We start from the raw sequence: 21,325 nt of genomic DNA, 5'->3' as shown, positions 1-21,325 counted from the left end.
GAAATTTTTGCAAGTATACAAGTTGGTACAAACATACATGCAATCGGGGTTTTAAAACCCGAATGCAAGTACACTTGTAAAATTGCAAATGGAGAAATGGATGGAAAATGAGATTTTGACTTGCGGAAAATAATGGAAATGAAAAGTACGGATATGGGAAACATAAATGGATAGAAATGGGGAAATCCGGAAATGTCATTTTCACGAAGATGGGAAGAATCAACATGTAATCCGATTTTTAAAACCCGAATTTGAAAGGGAGGGATATATCACATCTTTTCAACTTGCAATTTTAACCAAAAATGGTTAAGTTCCTTAACCGTAAGGGAAGAACAAGAATTTCCATCGAACTTGTATTCGGGATTAAAAATCCCGAATACAAATAAAGAGGGAATTTAGGGAAGAACAATGCAATTCAAAAATTGCTTACCAGGGGGAAGATTTTTCTCAGAAAAACCGATTTTTGGGGGAAGAACAACATATTTCCAAAAAAACAACTGAGAAAGAAAACTAAGAAAACAAGAAAATAATAAAATGAAGGAAAGAAAGGAAAGAGAACATACCTTTCTTCAAACTGAAAATGCTTCTCCAAAAATGCAACAATCTTTGGAATGAAGAAGCTAAATCAATAAATAGAGACAAACCGCAATGCTAAACCCTTGTCACGTTTTTGCAAAAATGCCACAAACTAAAAAACGTGGCAGCAATCCCAAACTTGAAAGGCCAAAATGCCAATGAGAGAGCACACCCACGAGAGTTAAAGCAAAACGCGTAAGGAGGAGATGAAGAAATGGTATTAAATCCTTCCAATACGCAGCCAAAGGAGGGTCACGTGGAAAAAACGTGGCAACAAAGGCTTCTTAAATGGAGCATTAAATGACTGAAAACTTATCCCAAACTCCACGCCTAGATAAGAGAGGAAAAAATGAACTAGGAGATTGCAGCTTCATGAAGTTTTGATCCCCCAAAATGTGGCATTTTGGAAACACGTGGTTGCTGATTTGGACCAAAAAACCAGTAAATGCAAACCCCAAATGGCGTGATAAGTGTTTTCAAATGCATAAGAATAGGGTGCAATCCAAAACGCCTCTCCTTCCTAGAAGATCTCCACAAAAATCGCTTGAAAACTTCAACAAATTTGCTTCCAACTGAAAATTGGGTTTTTTGGAGAGAAGAACAAGTTCGAATTTGCACGTACATGTGAAAATCGGGTTTTTGAGAAGATATGACAAGTTTAAAATTGCACTTTTTCACTTCTAGGCAAAATCGGGTTTTTTAGACCAAACTGCAAGTTTAAAATTGTCACTTTTGCCCTTTGTGTAAAATCGGGTTTTTGGGAGAGATATGCAAGTTTTAATTACTTGTAAAGGGAAAATAAAATCCCTACAAGAAGTTAGAATTGCTTGCACACATGTAATGGGGGTTTAAAATCCCTATTACATGTAAAAACCATTAAAGTAGGGGTTTTTGGAGAGAACTACAAGTTTACTTGTAATTTAACTAAAAAATCTCTATTTTAACTAAACAAGACCAAAAACAATAAAAATAATAAAAACAAACAAATTACAAGTATTCATCCTGGATTAAAAGTGCACATGTAATATGCTGAAAATTCCCATACAAAGACCAAAACCATGGACATCATTAAAAAATGCACTTTGAAGAAAATTCTCCACCTGCAGTCGGGATTTCAAAACCCAAAATTGAAGGAAAGACATAGCAAACGAACCCAGAATTTGACGAAATTCGAAACGTAGTTCGAGGATGGACTGATGATTAAGCCAGTCCAAGGATTAGTCGAAATTCTGCCTCGGGAAGCGTGCCATAGAGTAATTTTTTTTCATTTTTTCACAAAATTTTTATGTAATGGTCCTTCATTTTTGGAAACAAAAATGAGGACAACACCAGGAATGTAGATTCTATATGCTTTTGAAGAATCACTATAACCAACAAAGATGCCTTTCTTGCTTGAAGGTTCTAATTTAGATCTTTTCTCTTTAGGAACATGAACATAAACAAGGCATCCAAAAATTCTGAAATAACTTACATCTGGTTTGACACCTATAAAGGGTTCTTCTGGAGTCAAGTTGTTTAGAATCTGATGAGGACTACAATTCTGAATGTGAACTGTTGTCCTGCAAGCCTCGGCCCAAAGAAATGTTTGAAGACTTTGGTCATGAATCATAGCCTTTGTTGCTTCAACAATTGTCCTATTCTTCCTTTCGGCCACAACGTTTTGTTGAGGATTATAAGGGACACAAAACTCCCTCTTAATCCCAGCTTCAACACAAAAGTTATGAAAAACACCAGAAACATATTCCCCTCCATTATCAGATCTAAGAATTTTTATTTTCTTTCTAGATAGATTTTCAACTAGAGTTTTGACTTCTTTAAATGTGGACAGCACTTCATCAGACTCTTTAGACTTAAGAAAGTAAATCTAGCACTTACGAGAAAAATCATCAATAAAGGTGACAATACCAAAAGCCACTAAGAGAAGCAATTGATATAGGTCCACATAAATCGGAATGAATTGATTCTAGAACATTCTTTGCCCTACTTTCACTACTATGAAAGGTGCTCTTAATGTTCTTACCTAGAGCACACCCCTTACAAACACCTTCATGGTTTTAATTTAGCTTAGGAAGACCAATGACAACCTTCTCCATTGAAGACAAAGTTTTGAAATTTAAATGACCAAATCTTTTATGCCACAACTCACTTGAACTTGAAGAATCATGAGCTAAGACTTGAATAGGATGAGCTGAAAGCTTGTAAAGACTATCATGACGAACACTAATAACATGAGGTGATTGAATACTAGAGTTCTTCTTCCATGCAAGTACTTTACCATTAGCAAAAGCAACATGATAACCGTCGACTTCTAATGCAGAAATAGAAATCAGATTCCTCTTAATACCAGGAACAAATAGGACATCACTTAAATGAAGAGGAATACTAGAGTCCAACTAAAAAGAAGTATAACTAACACCCTTCACAGAATAGCAAGCATCATCACCAATGATAACTTGAAGATGAGAGTCTTTTTCTTTCAAGTTTGTAAGGTGCTCACGAAAACCAGTGATATGATGAGATGCTCCACTATCTATCAACCATGTATCATAGTTAGTAGGAACATTACTAGAAAGTGCAGAATAAATAAGAATCTTTCAGAATTTTCACTTGACTCTCTTTGAGGAGAAGGATTCTCAACATTTGCAGCAGCTGCTTGAGTCTTAGATTTTGAAACACAATCACGGGCAAAGTGACCAAATTTGTCACACCTAAAACACTGAATTCTAGAAAGGTCCTTCCACTTTTTCTTGGCAATAGAGGCTGACTCATCATTTTCTTCTCTGAATCTTTTGAAGTTACCTTTCGTTCCTTTCCCCTTAGATGTATGGGCAGCAAGCACATGATCATCTTCATGATGAGATTTGCGACCATAACCTCTTGCTTCTTGTCTGCATTCTTCCTGAATGCAATCTGCTCTCAACCTATCAAATTTTGGAAGATCATCTCTTCCACTGATGCCTTGAATGAAGGATTCCCAGGAGATGGGAAGTCCATTCATAGCTAACATAACCAAGTCTTTATCAACAAAAGTATCTGCAATTGCACTGAGCTGATCTTTTAACTCATAAATCTTCATGAAATAAGAAGTAACAGATTCTCCTCTAGACATTTTCACATGCAGCAGTTGATGCCTAAGGGCTAAAGCTCTGCTGGTATTGTTGAATTCATAAAGATCCTTTAGAGTCTGAAACATTTCCTTAGCTGAATTCAACTTAGAGATGATAGGCACCAGATGATCCTTAACAGAATCAATCAGAATTTTCTTAGCCATGGTCTTGTTCTTTCTCCATCGAACTTTCTTTGCATCAGCAGAAGGTTCTTCTACATCTTTCGAGACATAGTCAAGGAGATCATTCTCTTCTAGAGTGATCAAGATTCTAAATTTCCAAGAAGAGAAATTTGACGAACCATCTAGTCTATCTTCTACTTTCAATCCGTTCACCATAATGAATGACTTAGGCAAACAACTGAAAGAAATAAAGAACTTAAAATTCTGGTTCTGGATCGATCTTCTAGATCTGCTCTGATACCATGTTAAAACTTGAACCAGAATATGAAAATCCGAGAACAAAAAATAAAGAATGAAACACAAATGAATAAGCCCTTATCCTGGGAAAACCCTTCACCTGAGGGTGAAAAATCTAGCCCACTCAAAATTAACTTTATTATATCTTAGAAAAGAATACAGCTGATGATAGTCTGATAATACTATCAATCAGAATAATATGAGTTCGATTCTCTATGAATCAATCATAAAATGAACTCAGCTGATACAACTTGAATATAATCCCAAACCTTCAAATATCTGAAACTCTGTATGCAGAAGAAATATACAATATTTCTGATTTGACAGACCCGATCACAAAGAAAAGAAGCCGATATATAAAACTCTCAAATAAGAAGAAGAGAGTATGAGATAAGGAAGAATACTAATATAGCACATTGGAATTCCTAGTGAAGAGTCACACGAAGGGAGAGGGAAAGGCACAGACAGTTATGATGAATAATGATGAACAACAAATACCGTAATCGGTACTGAGAGGGGGGGGGTGAATCAGTACATACAAAAACTTCTCAAGAACTTTTCAAGTTAAAACAATGCTAACCGGTTGTCTTCATCATTGAACTTAACCATGGCAATATCGGTTAAACACAGTAAGACATCAGACAGCTAAACCAGTAAAACTAAATACTTCAAATAACATACAACACTTGATAACTACTTCACCAATATACTCATGCATGTGTTGTATCAGTAATACCATAACCATTAGATTTGCATACATATTCACCTAAACAAAGACTGCTCAATCATCACATGAAAAATGCACAACTCATGACACAGATTTTTCACATGGAAACCCAAATGGGAAAAACCACGGTGGGGATGAATACCCACAAGCTTGTTTTTGAACTCTTTTGAAGCTCGCTCTGTTAGGAGCCTAGTCCAGTTAAAGACTTTACAATAAGGTTCTGTTAGGAACCGATCCTGTTAAAGATCACCCGGTTAAGGGATGGCTATATACCCTGTTAAAGGTTACCTCGCTAGAGGATTTGAAGAACTCAATGATCTTGAGTCACCTGGTTAGAGGATTTGCAATAAGCTTGTTAAAGCTACCCGGTAAAGGGATTTTCCTACTGTTGAAATGGTTAGAAGACAACAGGTAAAGCTTTGATCTGATAACAGCACTACATGCTAAGGGCAGATCCTTTTCAGCTCCTCTACTCAGCAATCACACTATGCAGTTTTCCACTCATTGGTCTGTCAAGTATCTCATCACTCAGATACAAATACAACATTTGCCAACACAAACAATAACAAACGTCATCGACCTTATAGACAACAATTAGGTCGGTAGCATAAACCCTAAACCCTAAACATTTTAGGTTTACAATTACAAGCGGTCCAATCCTGACCGTTCAAACACTTTGCATAGAATAAAACAATCTCAAACAGATCACAAGTCATTCTGCATCGTCCATTCTTCACCGCATATAGAAATCAGTAACCCATCACACTCTCTTCACATACCACTAAGAAGAATACTCATTCTCGAGGTAGACATTTAATGCAATCGATCTTCACATCCAAGATCCTCAAGGAAATCCTTCACTTGCACAAAACTGACGTGGCATCTCGATCTCATCCTTATCTTTTAGCTAACTCATCATAGAATGTCACCGGTTGCATCGCACAAGCTAGATTGCCAAACCGGAAACCCTAGACTTGAGACTACCAACCGGTAGTCACATTTAGTGAAAGCCTGACACCGGTCCACTTCTCCCTTCATACCGGTTCACCTGCACTTATTGACATCAATGACAACATACATTATCATCATACCGGTTCATCATATGCCAACAAGTTACACCTGGATCGACAACCTCATCACCTTCATCGACAGCCACATCACCTCCACCGTCAGCCGTAGCAACATGAAAAGTCACCGACAAAAACCAAGACAATATGAGAAAGGAAGCTAAAGAGCTGAAACTTAGACGAAATAAATTAGGTCACTGCATAGATGATCTCTATCGCTGCTATATCTTCAACAACACATACGTACATACACACATACACACATACACACACATATATACCACTAGAAAACTTTTGATCAATATTGAAACATCTCATATCAAAATTTGGAAATCATGAAATCCATACTCAAAAAATTGATTGATGCTAAAAACTTGTTAGCTGGAGCACGTCAATCCCTATATGGAACTGCATTGAAAACTAGGAGAGTTTTCATCCTTTAAGCCAACAAATCCAAACGATTTTGTCCTTAGGAAAGAAAGAAGAATACACATTCATTCTTGAGAAACGAAATTGTTTCAAAAAATAAGAAGACCCTTTTGAAATACATTCCTCCTTTTTATAACTATTTTTGACGCTTATTACCTTAAAAGTTATAAATATATAAATAAGTTTTTTTTTTAATCACCATCCTACACCTTAGTGTAGTGACACTTTATTTAATCACTTAAAACACCTTCATAAATAACTAAGTATAATGTGCTTTAAATTATAACTTCAAACATTTTTCAACACTTAAATTTAATTTTTTTCCCCCTTTTCCACCACTCAATTAGCCTGCAAAAAATATGGTAAGGATCATCAACAAACTTATGTTTGAGAATAGAACATGATAGTTCTTCCCCAAAATTGCTTGTTTACAAACAATTGAAAGTTGGGATCAGAGTAACAAGACTCACCAAGCTTGCCAAGACTTGTCGAGCTAGGTTGGCCAAGTTTGGGAGACAATTTTAATTTAAAAAAAAACAAACAAAATTTCAATGCTTGTTGGTTTATGACATGTCCACCTAGGATTTAAAGAAACATGAAAATGGTGTGTGCCACGAAGGTCTGTGTGGTTTTGAAGGTCTTGTTGTGACGTTTTCACACATCGCCCCATTGCAAATGGGGACCCATGTTTTTTTTTGCTTTTTAGGGTTTGTTTTTGGTCTTCTAGGGTTTTGTTAGTTGGCCTTTGCATTTTGAGTGCTGTCGGGGAGATCAATAGGATAGCAAGTCCTGCTTGAGTGAGGTCCTGATCCTGAAATTTGGCTAAGTCTGGAATGTCCTGATCCTGAATTTGACTAAGTCTGGAAACTGAAAAACCTCAAAAAACTAGATTTTGCAATATAACTCCTGGAGGTCTGAAACCACTCTCAAACATCCTGAAAGTATATATGGAATATAACTTAAATTCTTATACTTAAATGTTATATTCCATAAAAATTATCCTGATAGAGAGTTCGAAAAGTCAAATTTCGCTCCTGTCCTTCACTGAGGATCCAAAGCGAACTTCGCTCTTGTCCCTCCCAGGAGGACCAAGGCGAATCGCTCCTGTCCCTCGCCAAGGGTCCAGAGCGAAAATGCTTAGTTGAGCCATTCCTGACCTTGTTTGGACGAATCGAGACATCAAAGGCGTGGTGAAGGACGAAATGAGCATGATAGAGCATCCAGACTTGATCAAAAACAATGAAATGATGAAGTTTTTGCCTAGAGGGTCAAATTCGCTCCTGTCCCTCACTGAAGGACCAGAGCGAAATTCTTCATAAGGTACGATCTGGGCAAAGATCAAGCAAGTTTTATGTTTGAAGGTAAGAAAGGAGATGAATTGAACCCATTGAAGACAAATTGAAGATTATCAAACGTCAACAAGGGACCCAAATGCCCAAGTTCGCTCCTGTCCCTCAGGCAGGGACCAGAGCGATTTTTGTCTTAGACAAATTTTTTGCCAAGTTACAATGAATTCCAAGGCATGGATGAATGAAAGGGAACATTACGAGACCGTTGAAGATAAATTTGGAAGTTGGCGAAGTGTGATGGAGACTACAAGTACAAATTCGCTCCTGTCCCTCTCCAAGGGACCAGGGCGATATCTTAGTTATGTTGCCTTTTCCTCAAATTCAAACCACTCCAAGTCAAGGTGAGAGGTGGCAAGGACATTTCGAAGCGTCTCAATCAAGCACAAAGTTACAAGGATCGCCAAGATGAAGGATTTGCACTTAAAAACCTAGGTTCGCTCCTGTCCCTCTCCAAGGGACCAAAGCGAAATCTTCATGAGGGCTCAAACTTTGAAGGTTTAACACATATCAAGCGACCAAGGAGGATCGAGAGACTTCATTTTACACGATGATAGCAATTGCAAGTTGAAGAAGGCAAAGGCAAATTCAAAAAACTTGAAGTTCGCTCCTGTCCCTCAGGAAGGGACCAGGGCGATATTTGTTAAAACGCTTGTTATCCTTCGAAGACCATGTCAAAACAAAGTTGCAAAGGGTCTAAAACGCCATTTGAAAGGTGATGAACGAGGAGTTAAAATCAAAAACGATGAATTTCAAGCTAGACCACATGGATCGCTCCTGTCCCTCTCCAAGGGACCAGGGCGATATCACCACAAAAGGACATTCATTTGCAAGAACAAGTCAATCAAGCTTGAAGGACCTAGCGAAAATGGCAATTCCAACGTAAGGATGAAAACTTTGAACATCAAAAATGCAAGGATCAAGACCAAGTTGATGGATCGCTCGTGTCCCTCAGTCAGGGACCAGGGCGATGAGGTTTGTACTCTTCCCAATTCTCCAAATTTGGCGTTCAAACAAGTTTTTGAATTTATTTTAAATGTTAAATTCGATAGTTTTTTTTTTTTTAAGTGGCATTTAAAATAACGCATAACATTTATTAATTAACTTTACCTATTAAAAATCGAAAAAATTAATTATAAAGGCATAAAGTTAATTAATTATAAAAACAAGTTGAGCGCTTGGGTTTATTTTACAAAAGTCGGCCTTTGTTTTTTTAATTAAAAATGGCTTCTAATTATCTTTGTTTTCACCAAGTCGGCCTAAGGTAATGCATGAGGAAAGTGCTTATAAAAGGAGGTGTTTATTTCATTTTTAAATCATTATTCAAGCATCCTCTTTCATATGCGATTTGGAGTATACAAAGGAAGTGCGAAAGTATCATTCAAGAGGAGGAGCGAATTTCAAAGGGAAGGTGCAAGCATTATCAAAGGAGTTCGAGTTTCAAGTTAGGCGAACTTGCCAAGGACATTGAGGAACACATCAAAGATATCCCCAAGGGTGGCGAATGGACAAAGAGGACGTTCATTATCCTTCAAGATCACGTCGAAGCCATCAAATTTTGATTTTTTGCCTAGGCGAATTCCTTTATTTTGCATTTTAGAGTTAAGTTCTCAAGTAAGGTATGGCAAGATCTCTTGTTTTAATTTCGAATTTTGATCGTCATTGCCTTAATTTTGAATTTTGAAAATTTGTTTTTCCTTAGCTCAATCGTTTTTAGGAAATGATTAATAAAGGACTTATCATTAAGTTTCCTAAAATTTGCTCTCTAATCTATGTTATATATTGCAAAATCATGGTACTAATTTTGAAATGTTGTGTAGGCATCAAATGGAGATCTCTTCAAGGACGGTCTTCGCCAGGACGATCAAGCTAGGACATGGGCAACCTCTTTCAATCCAACTTTCCAAGGCGAGGTACATCATCATCCTGCACATCAAGGACACAAGGAGTTAGAACAAGGGCTCGTTGAAGAAGTAAATAGTTCCAGATGAATTAATTAAAGCAAGCTTCTCAACAACATCAAGTTGAATATCTACCAAGTTACAAGTGTCAAATGAGGTGGCGTCCTAGTCATCATTTCTCCAATCAGTGAGGTCCACCTCAGCATGTCCGGATTCAATGTACTTAACTCATGGAAGGTGGCACAAACTCCGATGTACCTACCCCGGCTATCCATTGGTCGATTTTTTCTAGAAGGGACATGTGTCCAAGCAATACAATTTTATCATTGGTCAAGCATTAAATGTTATGTAATGGTTGTAACAAACCCTAATTAGGGTTTTCATTGTAAAATCTTGGCCATTGATCTTGAATTGATCTAAGCCATCAAATTGTATTGTGGGCACTATATAAGCCCAGGCATTTCATTTGTAAAGGCTAATTAGCAATTGTTAGAGATAGTATGTAAATAGTTAGAATAGTTAGAGAATAGTTGGAAGCAATTAGAGTAGAATAGGAGGATAAGGCAAGAAATTGTTGCCATTGATTGTAAACAAACTCCATTTTCATTGAAGTAATGGTGAAGTGTGTCGTTTCTTGCAATTTGCATGGTTTCTTGTTGAGTCTTCAATCCCAGATGGTAGATGATTAGATGAATGGAGGAAATGTGATTGATTAATGGTGGAATTCGTACATCCATACTACTAGCAGTTTGTTGATTGCAGACTTGCCTTGCGTAGTCAACTGGAATCATTCAGCCTAAGCTCAATTTCAATTTGTCGCTTCTTCATTGATATGCATCAACTTGATGGTGTCTATGCCTGTGGTGATGATTTGAACATCATAAAGCTTCCCTTAGAAGATCGCACTAGCCTTGTGTAGATGTTCCATTGATGTCAAAACAAGACCTAGTTGGAGTTTCATCAAAAATCAAATCATTGCTCCTACATTCTTAGTATTAGGATTAGATCCTCTCTTCACCCCTTTCCTTTTTTCCCTTTTTTTAATCTAAGTTAGTGAGAGCTTGTGTTCTAGCAAAGTAGATCGGAAATTCAATCACCAAATGTAAGTCCCCTTGTGATTCCAACAAATCACATCATACCACTGGAGTTTATCCACACGTAGAGACCCTACCAAAAGAACCTTGGAGTCTACCTAACTGATCCTTTATGCGAATCTTCAGTAGTTAGAGACTATTTTCTCAAGAGAGGATAAGATACCCTTAGGTATTTTATTCTGTGTTAGGCTGTGTACAAAATACACGTCAACAGGTCTTCATTTGGGCTTAGTGGTAGGGGCTTTGCCTCTCGACTTCTTTGGGTGCTTCTCCCCTCAACTTTGTTGGGGGTGTTTCCCCCAAACCCCTGCACGGGGCACTGCCCCTAGACCTCATTGGGGGTGTTGTCCTTAAACGACTATGAAGGGTGCTACCCCTCAACCCCATTTTGGTGTTGTCCCTAAACCCCCATCAAACTATAAGTCTAAGCAAGTAATAGGCAAATGACGAATCATAATCGTAAAAATCTACAAAATACATATCCCTTATTGCAAATCTCCGCATCTTCATAGTCAAAGCCACAATCACAGATTATCTTGTTCATACATTGGACAACTTTTTTAGCATACAAGGACCGCCATAGGAAAAGTTGACATGCTACAATCCTTTTATTGCTAATTCCAACTCCTAGTAAGCTTCCTTAATCATCAATTTGATTTTGGCTAAGCTTTCATGCTTTACTCCATTTAGGAGGGGACTACTTGTATGGTTGTAATCTCAAGTAGACCATTTCACCAATCTCAAAAGTGCATTGAATTCATTGCTTTGATGTGCATACATTTTCTATTAATTTTGAGCATGATGTAGGTTGTCTTTGAGAATTTTCAAAATATCTTGACTTTGTTGAATCAAACCTTTGGCTCTTGGAACCTTGTTGTTTTAAATAATATAGGTCAATGAAAGTTAGAGCCTCACAATCATACAAATTCATAAATGATGTCATCTTGATAGACATGTGATAGGTGGTGTTGTAACAATGGTCTCCCAGGAGGAGCCATTTGATCCATGTTTTTTGATGACCCAAAACATAGTTTCTCAAGTAGACTTCTATACATTTGTTGACAATTTTAGTTTGCCTATTTGTTTGGGGGAGGTCACTAGTTCCCGAAGTAAGATAAGTTCTTTTGAAATGAAATATCTTTTTTCAAAAGATGGTTAGGTATAGCGTTCCACGAGGATGCATCTCCCCCAAAAAACCACAAGTTTTCGAGACGGGGACGTTTCTTGAATGGGGAGATGTGTCCAAAATGTCTCTCCATTGCACCTCCACCTCCGCCACGTCTCTCAGCTAGGGAAGAGACGTTTCTTCCATCCAAGAGCGCGGGAGAGACATCTCTCTTAGAAGAGACGCCATGAATAGATGCCCGAACGTCTCTTGGATGCCTAGATGTCCCTCGACAGGGAAAGAAATGCCCAGGCGTCTCTTGCGGCGATGAAAAAAAGAGTTTTTAAAATAAAAGAAAACATAGCTTTGCCTTGGTAAACGTAACCCTAAAATGGTAGAAAGCTCATAAAAGAGACATTTAGTCTCATTTCAGTTATTTGCAACCACAATAAAGTTTAAAACATCTGATTTGCTCTAGCTTAGAAACCAGGTCGGTGGACTGTAAGTTGAATTAGCAAGCTTGGAAGAGGATTAGAGGAAGCTTCTTCATTCTTGCTGCAAGTTTGAAGGTAGGTATTTGCCATTCTAAATTCCTTAAAAAGAAAATTTGTTAATTGGTCAAATTTTTTGATTGAAGAACCAAATTGCAGCCATTGGAAAAAGAATTTTAGAAAAAGAAACATAGAAAATGATTATTTTTTGTTTGATTGAAGTTGAATATTAATAATCAGCATCATTAATGATGATGCTGATTATTAGTATTTAACTTCAAGCAAACAAAAAATTTAAATTTACAAACATTTCTAAGTTCTTTGAAAAAAAATTGTTTGCTTGAAAATTTTTTTAGTTTCTTTTTTAACATTGTTTGTTGCAGCATCATTATCACTGTCAAAATGAGCTCTAACACCATGAGTGAGGATGAGAAGGTTGAGATTCATAGTGAAAATGAATCATCTGATTAACTTAGCACAAAAGAAGTGGTGGCAAGTCAAACTGAAACAAGTTTTGTTGGAAGTGGAAATTTCAACTGCCCTTCTGAAATCCTTAAAAAATGGGCCAAGGGTCCCTTTGATCCAAAATCACTCTTAAAACAATTTGCATCTAAGGTACCAGAACAACCTGAGACAGCTGGGAGCACTAGAAAATAGAAGTGCAACATGTGTAATCTTGAATGGTTTGGCAGCATTACTAGAACTAATGCTCAGTTCCTTCTTGTTTGAGACAAAGGTGTAGAAGTATGCAAGAAAGTGCATAAAACTTGAAGTACAAGGCTGAAATGTTAAAGTTATGGGGCTGCAATGAAGATGAAGTACTTACGTCATGTAGTTTGCCACATAGGAATAGGCCTTATGGGGTTCCTGCAATTTCTTCTTCTAGTTTGCAAAATCAAAGGCCACCAATTCCATCTAGTTCAAGGGAAGCAAAGGCTAGGGGTAAACGTAAGATGGCTAGTTGTTGATGTGTATTTTGTACACGACCTAACACAGAATAAAATACCCAGAGGTATCTTATCCTCTCTTGAATAAAGCCTCTGAATGCTGAAGATGTCGCGAAAAGGATCAATCGGGATGACTTCAAGGTTCTTCGTTGTAGGATCTCTACGTGTGGATAAGCACCAGTGGTCTTTGTGTATGCTGTTTCTTAAAGGGGCCTTACGTACTTTTAGAGAAAGCTTGTTCGTATTACTCTCTTTTCAACTGCAGGAACAGGATTTTCCTAACACTAACAGATTTTCAAAAAATGTCAAAAGATAAGGGTTTCAAGGAAGGAATGCTAATCTAATCCTAAGAATGACTCAATGAAGACTGGGCTTGGTAAGATTCTACCAATTTCAGTATCGCCAATAAATTACAACTCTATTGGAATTGATGCGATCTTCTAAGGGGATTCAACAACTTTCAAATCATCAAGGATATAGATACTATCATAGAGATACATATCAATACTTCCAAGAATGATTGAATTTTTAAGCAATCTCAATGTTTCCAGTTGACCACACAAGGCGTCCTTACAATCAGTAAGAAGCTAGTGGTTTGGAATGTGAATCTTCCCAAAGATCAAGCACAACACTTAGTCTTTCAAACTTAAACTTAAATTCTATTTCAACTGAGAGTGATTCAAGAAGATAAACAATCATGAAGATAGCCACAAGTATTGCAATAAAACACCATAACTTCAATATTTTATTGATCTCATCATCGTATGAACATGAGATATTCCGTACACTAGCAACCCAGACGTCAGCACACCAAACTGCCAGGGGGATATTTTGTATGGAAGCAGTAGCCGCCAAGAAGCCATCGTACAGACACCAAACTGCCAAGGGGAAATCTCGTATGGAAACATTAGTTACCAAGATGCTACCATAGAATTTCCATATAGTCATCACTTAGACAAGTTGGCTAAAGGAAAAATCCCCTACGGACAGGTTTGAAGGGATTCACTAGCTGAAGGAAAAATTTCGTACGGAGATAATTGAAAGGATTGGCTAGCTGAAGAAAAAAATTCGTATGGAGAGAATTGAAGGGATTGCTTGGCGGATTGCCTGTCGGATTGCTTGGCGGATTGCCTGTCGGATTGCTTGGCGGATTACTTGGCGGGTTGCTTGGCAGATTGCTTGGTGAGTTGCTCGGCAGATTGCTTGACAGAAACTGATTGGTACAGTCGAATGGATTGCTTTTTTGGATTGCTTGGCCGAAATCAATTTGCACTATCGAAGGGATTGCCTCACAGAAAGAGAAAATTTGTACCATTAAAGGGAGTGCCTGGCGAAAAGGGCAATACCATATGAATCCGTAAGGAAAGAGAAGGGCATTGGCAGAGGGACGTTGTCGTACGAATCCGTACAGTGGAAGCCCATCACAGGTGAGATAAAGTTGTCATACAAGTCCGTACAAGAGGAGAAAAACACTGGTCAGGAGTCACGGTACGAATCCATATGGAAGCAGAACATGTTGCCGTATGAATCCATAGAGAGGAAGTAGGTGGTAGGCAAGGAGTTTTATAGATCTGTATCGAATCGTCAGTTCACTAAGGAAGCCTTGTAGACAGAAATCCATATTGAAGAAGAGGTAGTCCACACGAAAGCGACAAAAATCCATACGAAGGCATAGGAAATTCTTCATACGAGCAGAGAAGGAGTCCGTACAGGAGGGAGAGAAATCTATACAAAGAGAAAAGGCATTCAAAATCCATACGAGCAGAGAAATTTGTATAGCTACGCCAGGGAATAGATTCCATATGAACTGGGTTGGATGGAGAATTGGCAGGACCAAGTAAATCTGTATGCACAAGGAGGAAAAGGATTTCCATACGAATAGGACTCTAGATCCTCGAGAATTCCTAGTAGTCACGAGAACCCTGTTGGCCAGATGGATGAGGTGCCACTGTCAAGGCTAGAGGGGATGCAAGAGGTTCCACAACTAGTAATTGTGGATGTAATTGATGTAGAGGCATTGTCGCCATCTAAGACGACACCCAGGATAGGAGCCACCTTGATGTGGTTCAGCCACACGAGAGGTACAGATGGGCAAGAAGAAACAATTGATTCATGGCTACTGGAGACATTGGGTGTTCGAGTGGAGAACATTCCAGAGTTGTCATCGCCTGGGAGACATGACGAAGTTGGCGGACATGGCGGAGTGGACCTGCCATTTGGCGGTAGTGGTGGAGTTGGCGGAATGGAACTGCCATCTGGCAGTCCTGGCGGAGTTGGGCGGAGAGTGGAACTATTATATGGTGGAGTTGGCGGAGTGGAACTGCCATTTGGCGGTCCTGGCGGAATGGAACTACCATCTGGCAGTCTTGGCGGAGTTGAACTTCCGTCTAGTGATATGAAGCCCCATGGCGGGATGGAAATTCCATCTGACAAACAGGACTCAGGGAGAGCATTATAGGTACAGCACGAGCCACAACAGGGTCATGAGCGCACAACCTGGCAGAGTAGCACTGTCATCGTCTGGCTACACAGAACCCTGGGACCCCAGGAGGGGCACTACCCCTCGACCCTGCAAGGGGTGCGACTCCTTGAACCCGTTGGGGACGTTGGCCCCAAACCCCCATTTTATTTGGCAGATTCACTACAAGTTGGGGTTGACCAGTACAAGTCATTGCCTACACTCTTGTCATTAGTCTTTCTAGATATTACTTGATGGTTAGTTGTCGTTTGGAAGACGACTTTTTCTTTTGGTGGGGGATAATGTAATTGTCATAAAATGCATATTGTAATGTTTGATAATATTTGTTATCTATCGAAGTATTAATTATTTGTCACTCTTGGGCAGTTAGGTGTCGATTGGTTGACGGTTGTGTACCTCTTGGCAACTGTTGGGTTCTTTAAATATATTGTGTACCACCAAGGAAGGTAGTATGGTATTGTCGGATCTGTTGTAATCCTTGGCCGACCGTCTTTGGTCTCTACTTTGTAATAATTGCACGTGTGAATAAAGATATATTTTACTATCGTGTCTGGTATGCATTGTCATGTACGCTATTATCTTCTGTATTTAATTTACCAGTTGCAACAATAAACAATGATATAGATTTTTTATTCCATGAGTTTTGTAATATTGTATATAGTTGACAATATTTATATATCTATGTTTGTTATTTCCTTGAGCTACAATTTGCGTTTATGCTTATGTGATTGATGTATACTTGTGTTTGTAATCAAATTAGCTTCTATTTGATGATGTTATTGTCTCTTTAAGGTGTATTTAATAAGGGTGCATGAAACAAGTTTTAAATCTTTAAAAATCTCTCAATTTCTTGAGTTTTTCACTTTGCCAAGTCCGAGCCGAGTTTTGACTCTCGAGTCCGAGTCCCAAGTCGATTTGGCCTCGCCGAGTCCGGGCCGAGTCCGAGTCCCTTTTCTTTGGTCAAGAATATTTTCATTATAATTATGAATGAAAGAGATGGATGAACAAACTGTTATTGATGTCAAAGTAAATCTTCAATATGAGAAGTGAGTCAAGAAGAGTTATTTGATTATATGGACAAAGGCTCTTAAATTGATGTGTATCGATCCAATTTACAAATAGCAATTGATGTGTATCAAGATTCATTCTATACTTGATAGCTATGAAAAATTTGATGATTAGCTGAGTGACTAAGATTATCTGCAGCGACTTCATTGGAAGTTTCAGATACATGATAAAGAAGCGAACTGACAAGAAAGCAACTACACTTGATTAGACAACGATTTACATCATATAAAGGACATCAAACGTGAATCTGCTATTGCCGACTAAAAAAACTATGTGAAAAGAGTCAATATTATATGAACATCAAACGTGGATCAACTGTTGCCGACTAAAAGACTAATGTGAAACCAGTTTTGAATATGGTATTGTCACGTAGTATTGCTGGTGCAGGCCAGCTGTCAAGTGTTAAGACAGCGAATGAATTAAAGAATAATTATCACCTAGAATGAAAGACAACATTGTAATAAGACTAAACTCATTTATCACGTTGATTGTCACATTCATACAACTTATTATATGAATATCAGTAGCTACAATTATTTCTCTAAGGTCACCAAGTATCAAATCCAAGATGCAAATACATGAAATTCAGAGAAGACATTGAGACAGAGATGTAAAATTTCATAAGAACCCAACTTGAAGTTGTGACTCAAGATGGTTGATTCTATTCAAAGAAATCGATTTCATTATATGTTGACTTTATTGAGAACATAGCAGTGACTCAAATGTTTATATATATCGACTCTTTTAAAAGAAAATTAAGGAATAATGAAGATAAGTGTTGATTAGTATTCTTAGGTGGCAGGATGATAAAGAAGACATCAACGTATCGGCAATCCAGGTATTTGTTTGTGTAAAAGTCACTTCATGCAGCACTAAGGAGCAAGCTCGATAAAGCGTGATAGAAGAAAGGAATGATGTGATCATTTTGGAGACTTCATTAATCTGGTCCACTCACTGAAGATAGCCAACATTTGTATTAAACAAACGAACTATTGTGAAGAGCGGCTTCAGTTCGTAGACAGTAAGGATTGATTTATATTGTGAAGAGACATTCACCTTGGATATATTGTCTAAAATATTGATTCTGGAGATTGGTTGAATATATTCATGAAGGGTGATAATTTTATTAAAGTAGCGCTGGAATATCTAAGATAGCTATAATGTTAAAGCAATGTTAGGAAGACAAAATCATGGTAGCAATGCCTCTATTATTAGAGTCAAACAGTGTGTAAAGAAAGAATAATAATTTAATATGGAAGAGGTTGATAAATAAAGGTGCACTGGAAGCAGCGATAGAAGATTTTATAAAGGAAGCTGCTGAAATAAAAAAATTACTACAGTTCAAAAGGAAATCAAAAAGAGATAGCGATCATAATTCCTAACAAGGAGAAATAAGTATGCAAACAATCCACAGTCAGTAATTTATAAACAATGGCGATATCAACATTAAGTAATACACATCAGTGCTATTACATGCTGTGATTAGTGGAGAGACGTTAAAGAAATTGTTATATCAAGTAGAGCGATTTGGTTGGGAGTAATGAAGTTAGTAAAGGACGTGGTTATCATGTGATTGGATAAAAAGAAAATACTTGGTACGATTAGTTTCCAATTAGTAATGCTTTCAAGAAATGCAAATTAAAAGGTTGTAACTTCTATTCAAAAGGATGTGACCCTTTTGATATAAAGGGATATATATAAGGAGAGATTGAACATAAGTGAAAAGTGATAGAGAGTGTGTGTATGGAACAACATTGAAGATCTATATTGAAGGAAGGCTGGAAATAGTTATGGTAAGATTTTGAGCAGATATAGAAAAGAGAAACATGAAGTGTGACTCTGATTTATTCTAGAAGAAAGTATGGGTAATGCATAAGAAGGATATGTGCAGATTTGTGAAGGAGAATAGATACAGTTATAAAAGAAATATATATAGAGATTTGTGAAGAAGAGAATATGCAATTTTTAAAGGAATATAGGCAGATTCGAAAAGATTGAATTGTCCATCATATGTTGAAGAAGCAACAATCAAGGTCTAACCTAGTTCTGATTTGGAGGTTGGTTTCTCATACAAAAGAGATTGGTGTCTCTTGCTGAGTTGGTACTCAGTAGTGGGAGTTAATGCTTCCAGTGGGTTGGTGCCTACAAATTCAGAAGTTGGAGTTGGTACTTCCAGTGGGTTGGTGCTCACAAACAAACTTAGTGGTTGGTGTCTCTAGTAGGTTGGTGCCTGCAAACATTATAAAAGAAGAACTATATAAAAGCATTAATTTGCCGTGGTTTTCTACCATTTGGGTTTGCACGTAAATCATTGTGTTATTGTGTTCTTATGTGCATAATTGTTGAAAGTTAGTGTATAATGCTATCATGATTGATAAAGTTTAAATTGGTAAAATTTGTTGTTATACTGATTTATCCCCCACCTCTCAGTATGATTGTGTGCTCTTCAACATGTTCAATATCAAAAAAATTATGCTTGAAGTTTACTTACCCATTTAAGTTGTCTTTCATTGAGATCTTTTTACTTAGGAAGTCCTTCAAACTATTATGATTAGACTTACAGACAAACTTACCTCCAATAATCTATTGTTTGAACTTGTCCAAAGCTTGCGTAATGGCCAACATTTCCTTGTCAGAGATGAAGAACCCTCTTTCAATTCCTTTGAGTTTGTAGCTCTCAAAATGTCATGTCCTCTCCCTAGTTGGGTCAGCTAATATGCAGATTAACTAAATGTGTTTTGTAACACCATAATAAATATATTAATTAATAAACATTTAAAAAAAAACAAATAAAATAAAGTGAAACAAATATTTGAATTTCAAATAAGGAGCCAATTTTGGGCCCTAATGTCCCATATACTAAAAGTATTTATTGTGCTTTTAAGAGTGCCACATTTGATTTTGTTTGGCTTTTTTTTTGGAGCAATCCACATTGTTTGGCAAATATTTTAGAGCAATTCACATTGTAGTGCTTCTTCTTATTACCAAGTTTACCACAAAAGTGACATTGGATAGTTTCAAAATTCTTCGAAGTATCATCACAATTCCCTTGACCTTTATTTTGAGTCCACTTGCGTTTTTCGTTTTTCCTTGGCTGCAAATGCTTGCTCTAAACTTTGTGTATCATAATTGGTAGCAAATTGCTTCTTCCATCTGTCTTGTTGCGAGAGTTTGTTGCACAAATCATTGAACTTTAGGTCAATATTGGTAGATGTGATGTTGAGTGTCTCAATGAAATGTTCATATGACCATGGTAAGCTTTTCAATGTTGTGACTACCATATCTTCTTCCATTGTGCAACCTATGGCTTGCAATTGATCACAAATGTATTTCATTTTAATCAAATGATCCTGCAAAGACGTCTTTTCATCCATCATGATTGAGAACATTGTATTTTTAAGGAAGAATGGCCTCCCTTTATTTTACATCTCATGCAGATCTCGCAAGTGCTTCCAAATCTGTCTAGAGTTTTTGCTTCATGGAACATCAGTAAGCATTTCATTTGTTACTAATAATTTGATGAGTATGATGGTTTCTTGATTACGCTCATGAAATTTGTTGTGTTCGTTATTCACTACCATTGGCTGAGTGTTAAATCTGAAGCAAAATCTTATTGAGGCATATGTACTTGAAGATAGTGAGCATGTGATATTTCCAAGTGTTGTAATTCTTTCCAATGAAGCATGGGGTGCCTTTTAAAATGATGTTGGGTAATGGAGCCATCTCTTTTGAATCCGAAATTTTTAACATGATTTTGAAGCAACAGTCCATAGAACTCACACATTCACTGATCTTGAGTTGTCACTTGGGCTCTTATATCATATTACAAAAAGTAAAAACACATAATGATTACCAAGATATTTGATATGAACAAAGGAGTGAAAGTATCCTTAAACAATAGATACAAAAAATCTATCTATAAGTGAGAAGATTGGAAACTAAGAAGGCAGAGGATAAGAATTTAACTAAAAGAATAAAGAATATTCCTCGAGTGTATCTTAAAGACTTATTTGACCATTATAAACTAAATATTACAATATTATTTAAATAGTTTCCCAGTTTCACTCTTCTTTGATGAACAATATGTATAGATGTAAAAGCTATTCTACTTTCAAATGTATGCGAATCAAATATATTCAATGAAATACACATTAAAATTTACAGTTGTTTAATTTTCTGAGTCATGCCTAGTCAGAGTCTTAATACTATGCTTGAAAAGTTTCATTCTTGAGTTTTGAAATAAAAAAAATGCACTATTTAATTTCTTTGTATGATTGTACTTTGTTTTCTCTGAAAATGTTTGGCACTGACCATAGCATTTACAGATGAATAAATTATAGTTGAGGTGTTGACAGGGTTCTTTGTGTGCTTTGTGTTTCAGACTCTGGATTCCAAAATTCATCACAATAATCTTATCAATAACATTCTCGCAAAGGTCAATCTTGACAAGTCATGCACACTTTTGTTTACTAAAATTTTGTGTGCATTATTTTAACAATTACTTATGAGGTTTTTTAGCCTTTTCCTTTCCTAGTTGTTTGTGATGATGAAGATTGAAAGCTGTTTCTC

At 37.1% G+C, this 21,325-nt stretch overlaps 1 protein-coding gene across 4 annotated transcripts in view; it reads left to right on the top strand.

Annotated features, from left to right (window-relative positions):
- Nucleotides 1-21,325, top strand: part of LOC131042460 (branched-chain-amino-acid aminotransferase-like protein 2) — a 243,702-nt gene that overhangs the window by 210,698 nt on the left and 11,679 nt on the right. For all 4 annotated transcript variants that reach the window (XM_057975741.2, XM_057975742.2, XM_057975743.2 and 1 more), the window contains one exon: nt 21,138-21,191. In XM_057975741.2, coding sequence (XP_057831724.1) covers nt 21,138-21,191 — 54 coding nt within the window. The remainder of the gene's footprint in view (nt 1-21,137; nt 21,192-21,325) is intronic.

The sequence above is a fragment of the Cryptomeria japonica genome, chromosome 1, assembly GCF_030272615.1.
Source record: "Cryptomeria japonica chromosome 1, Sugi_1.0, whole genome shotgun sequence".
Lineage (NCBI taxonomy): Eukaryota > Viridiplantae > Streptophyta > Pinopsida > Cupressales > Cupressaceae > Cryptomeria > Cryptomeria japonica.
This window is presented reverse-complemented; position numbering and strand designations above follow the sequence as displayed.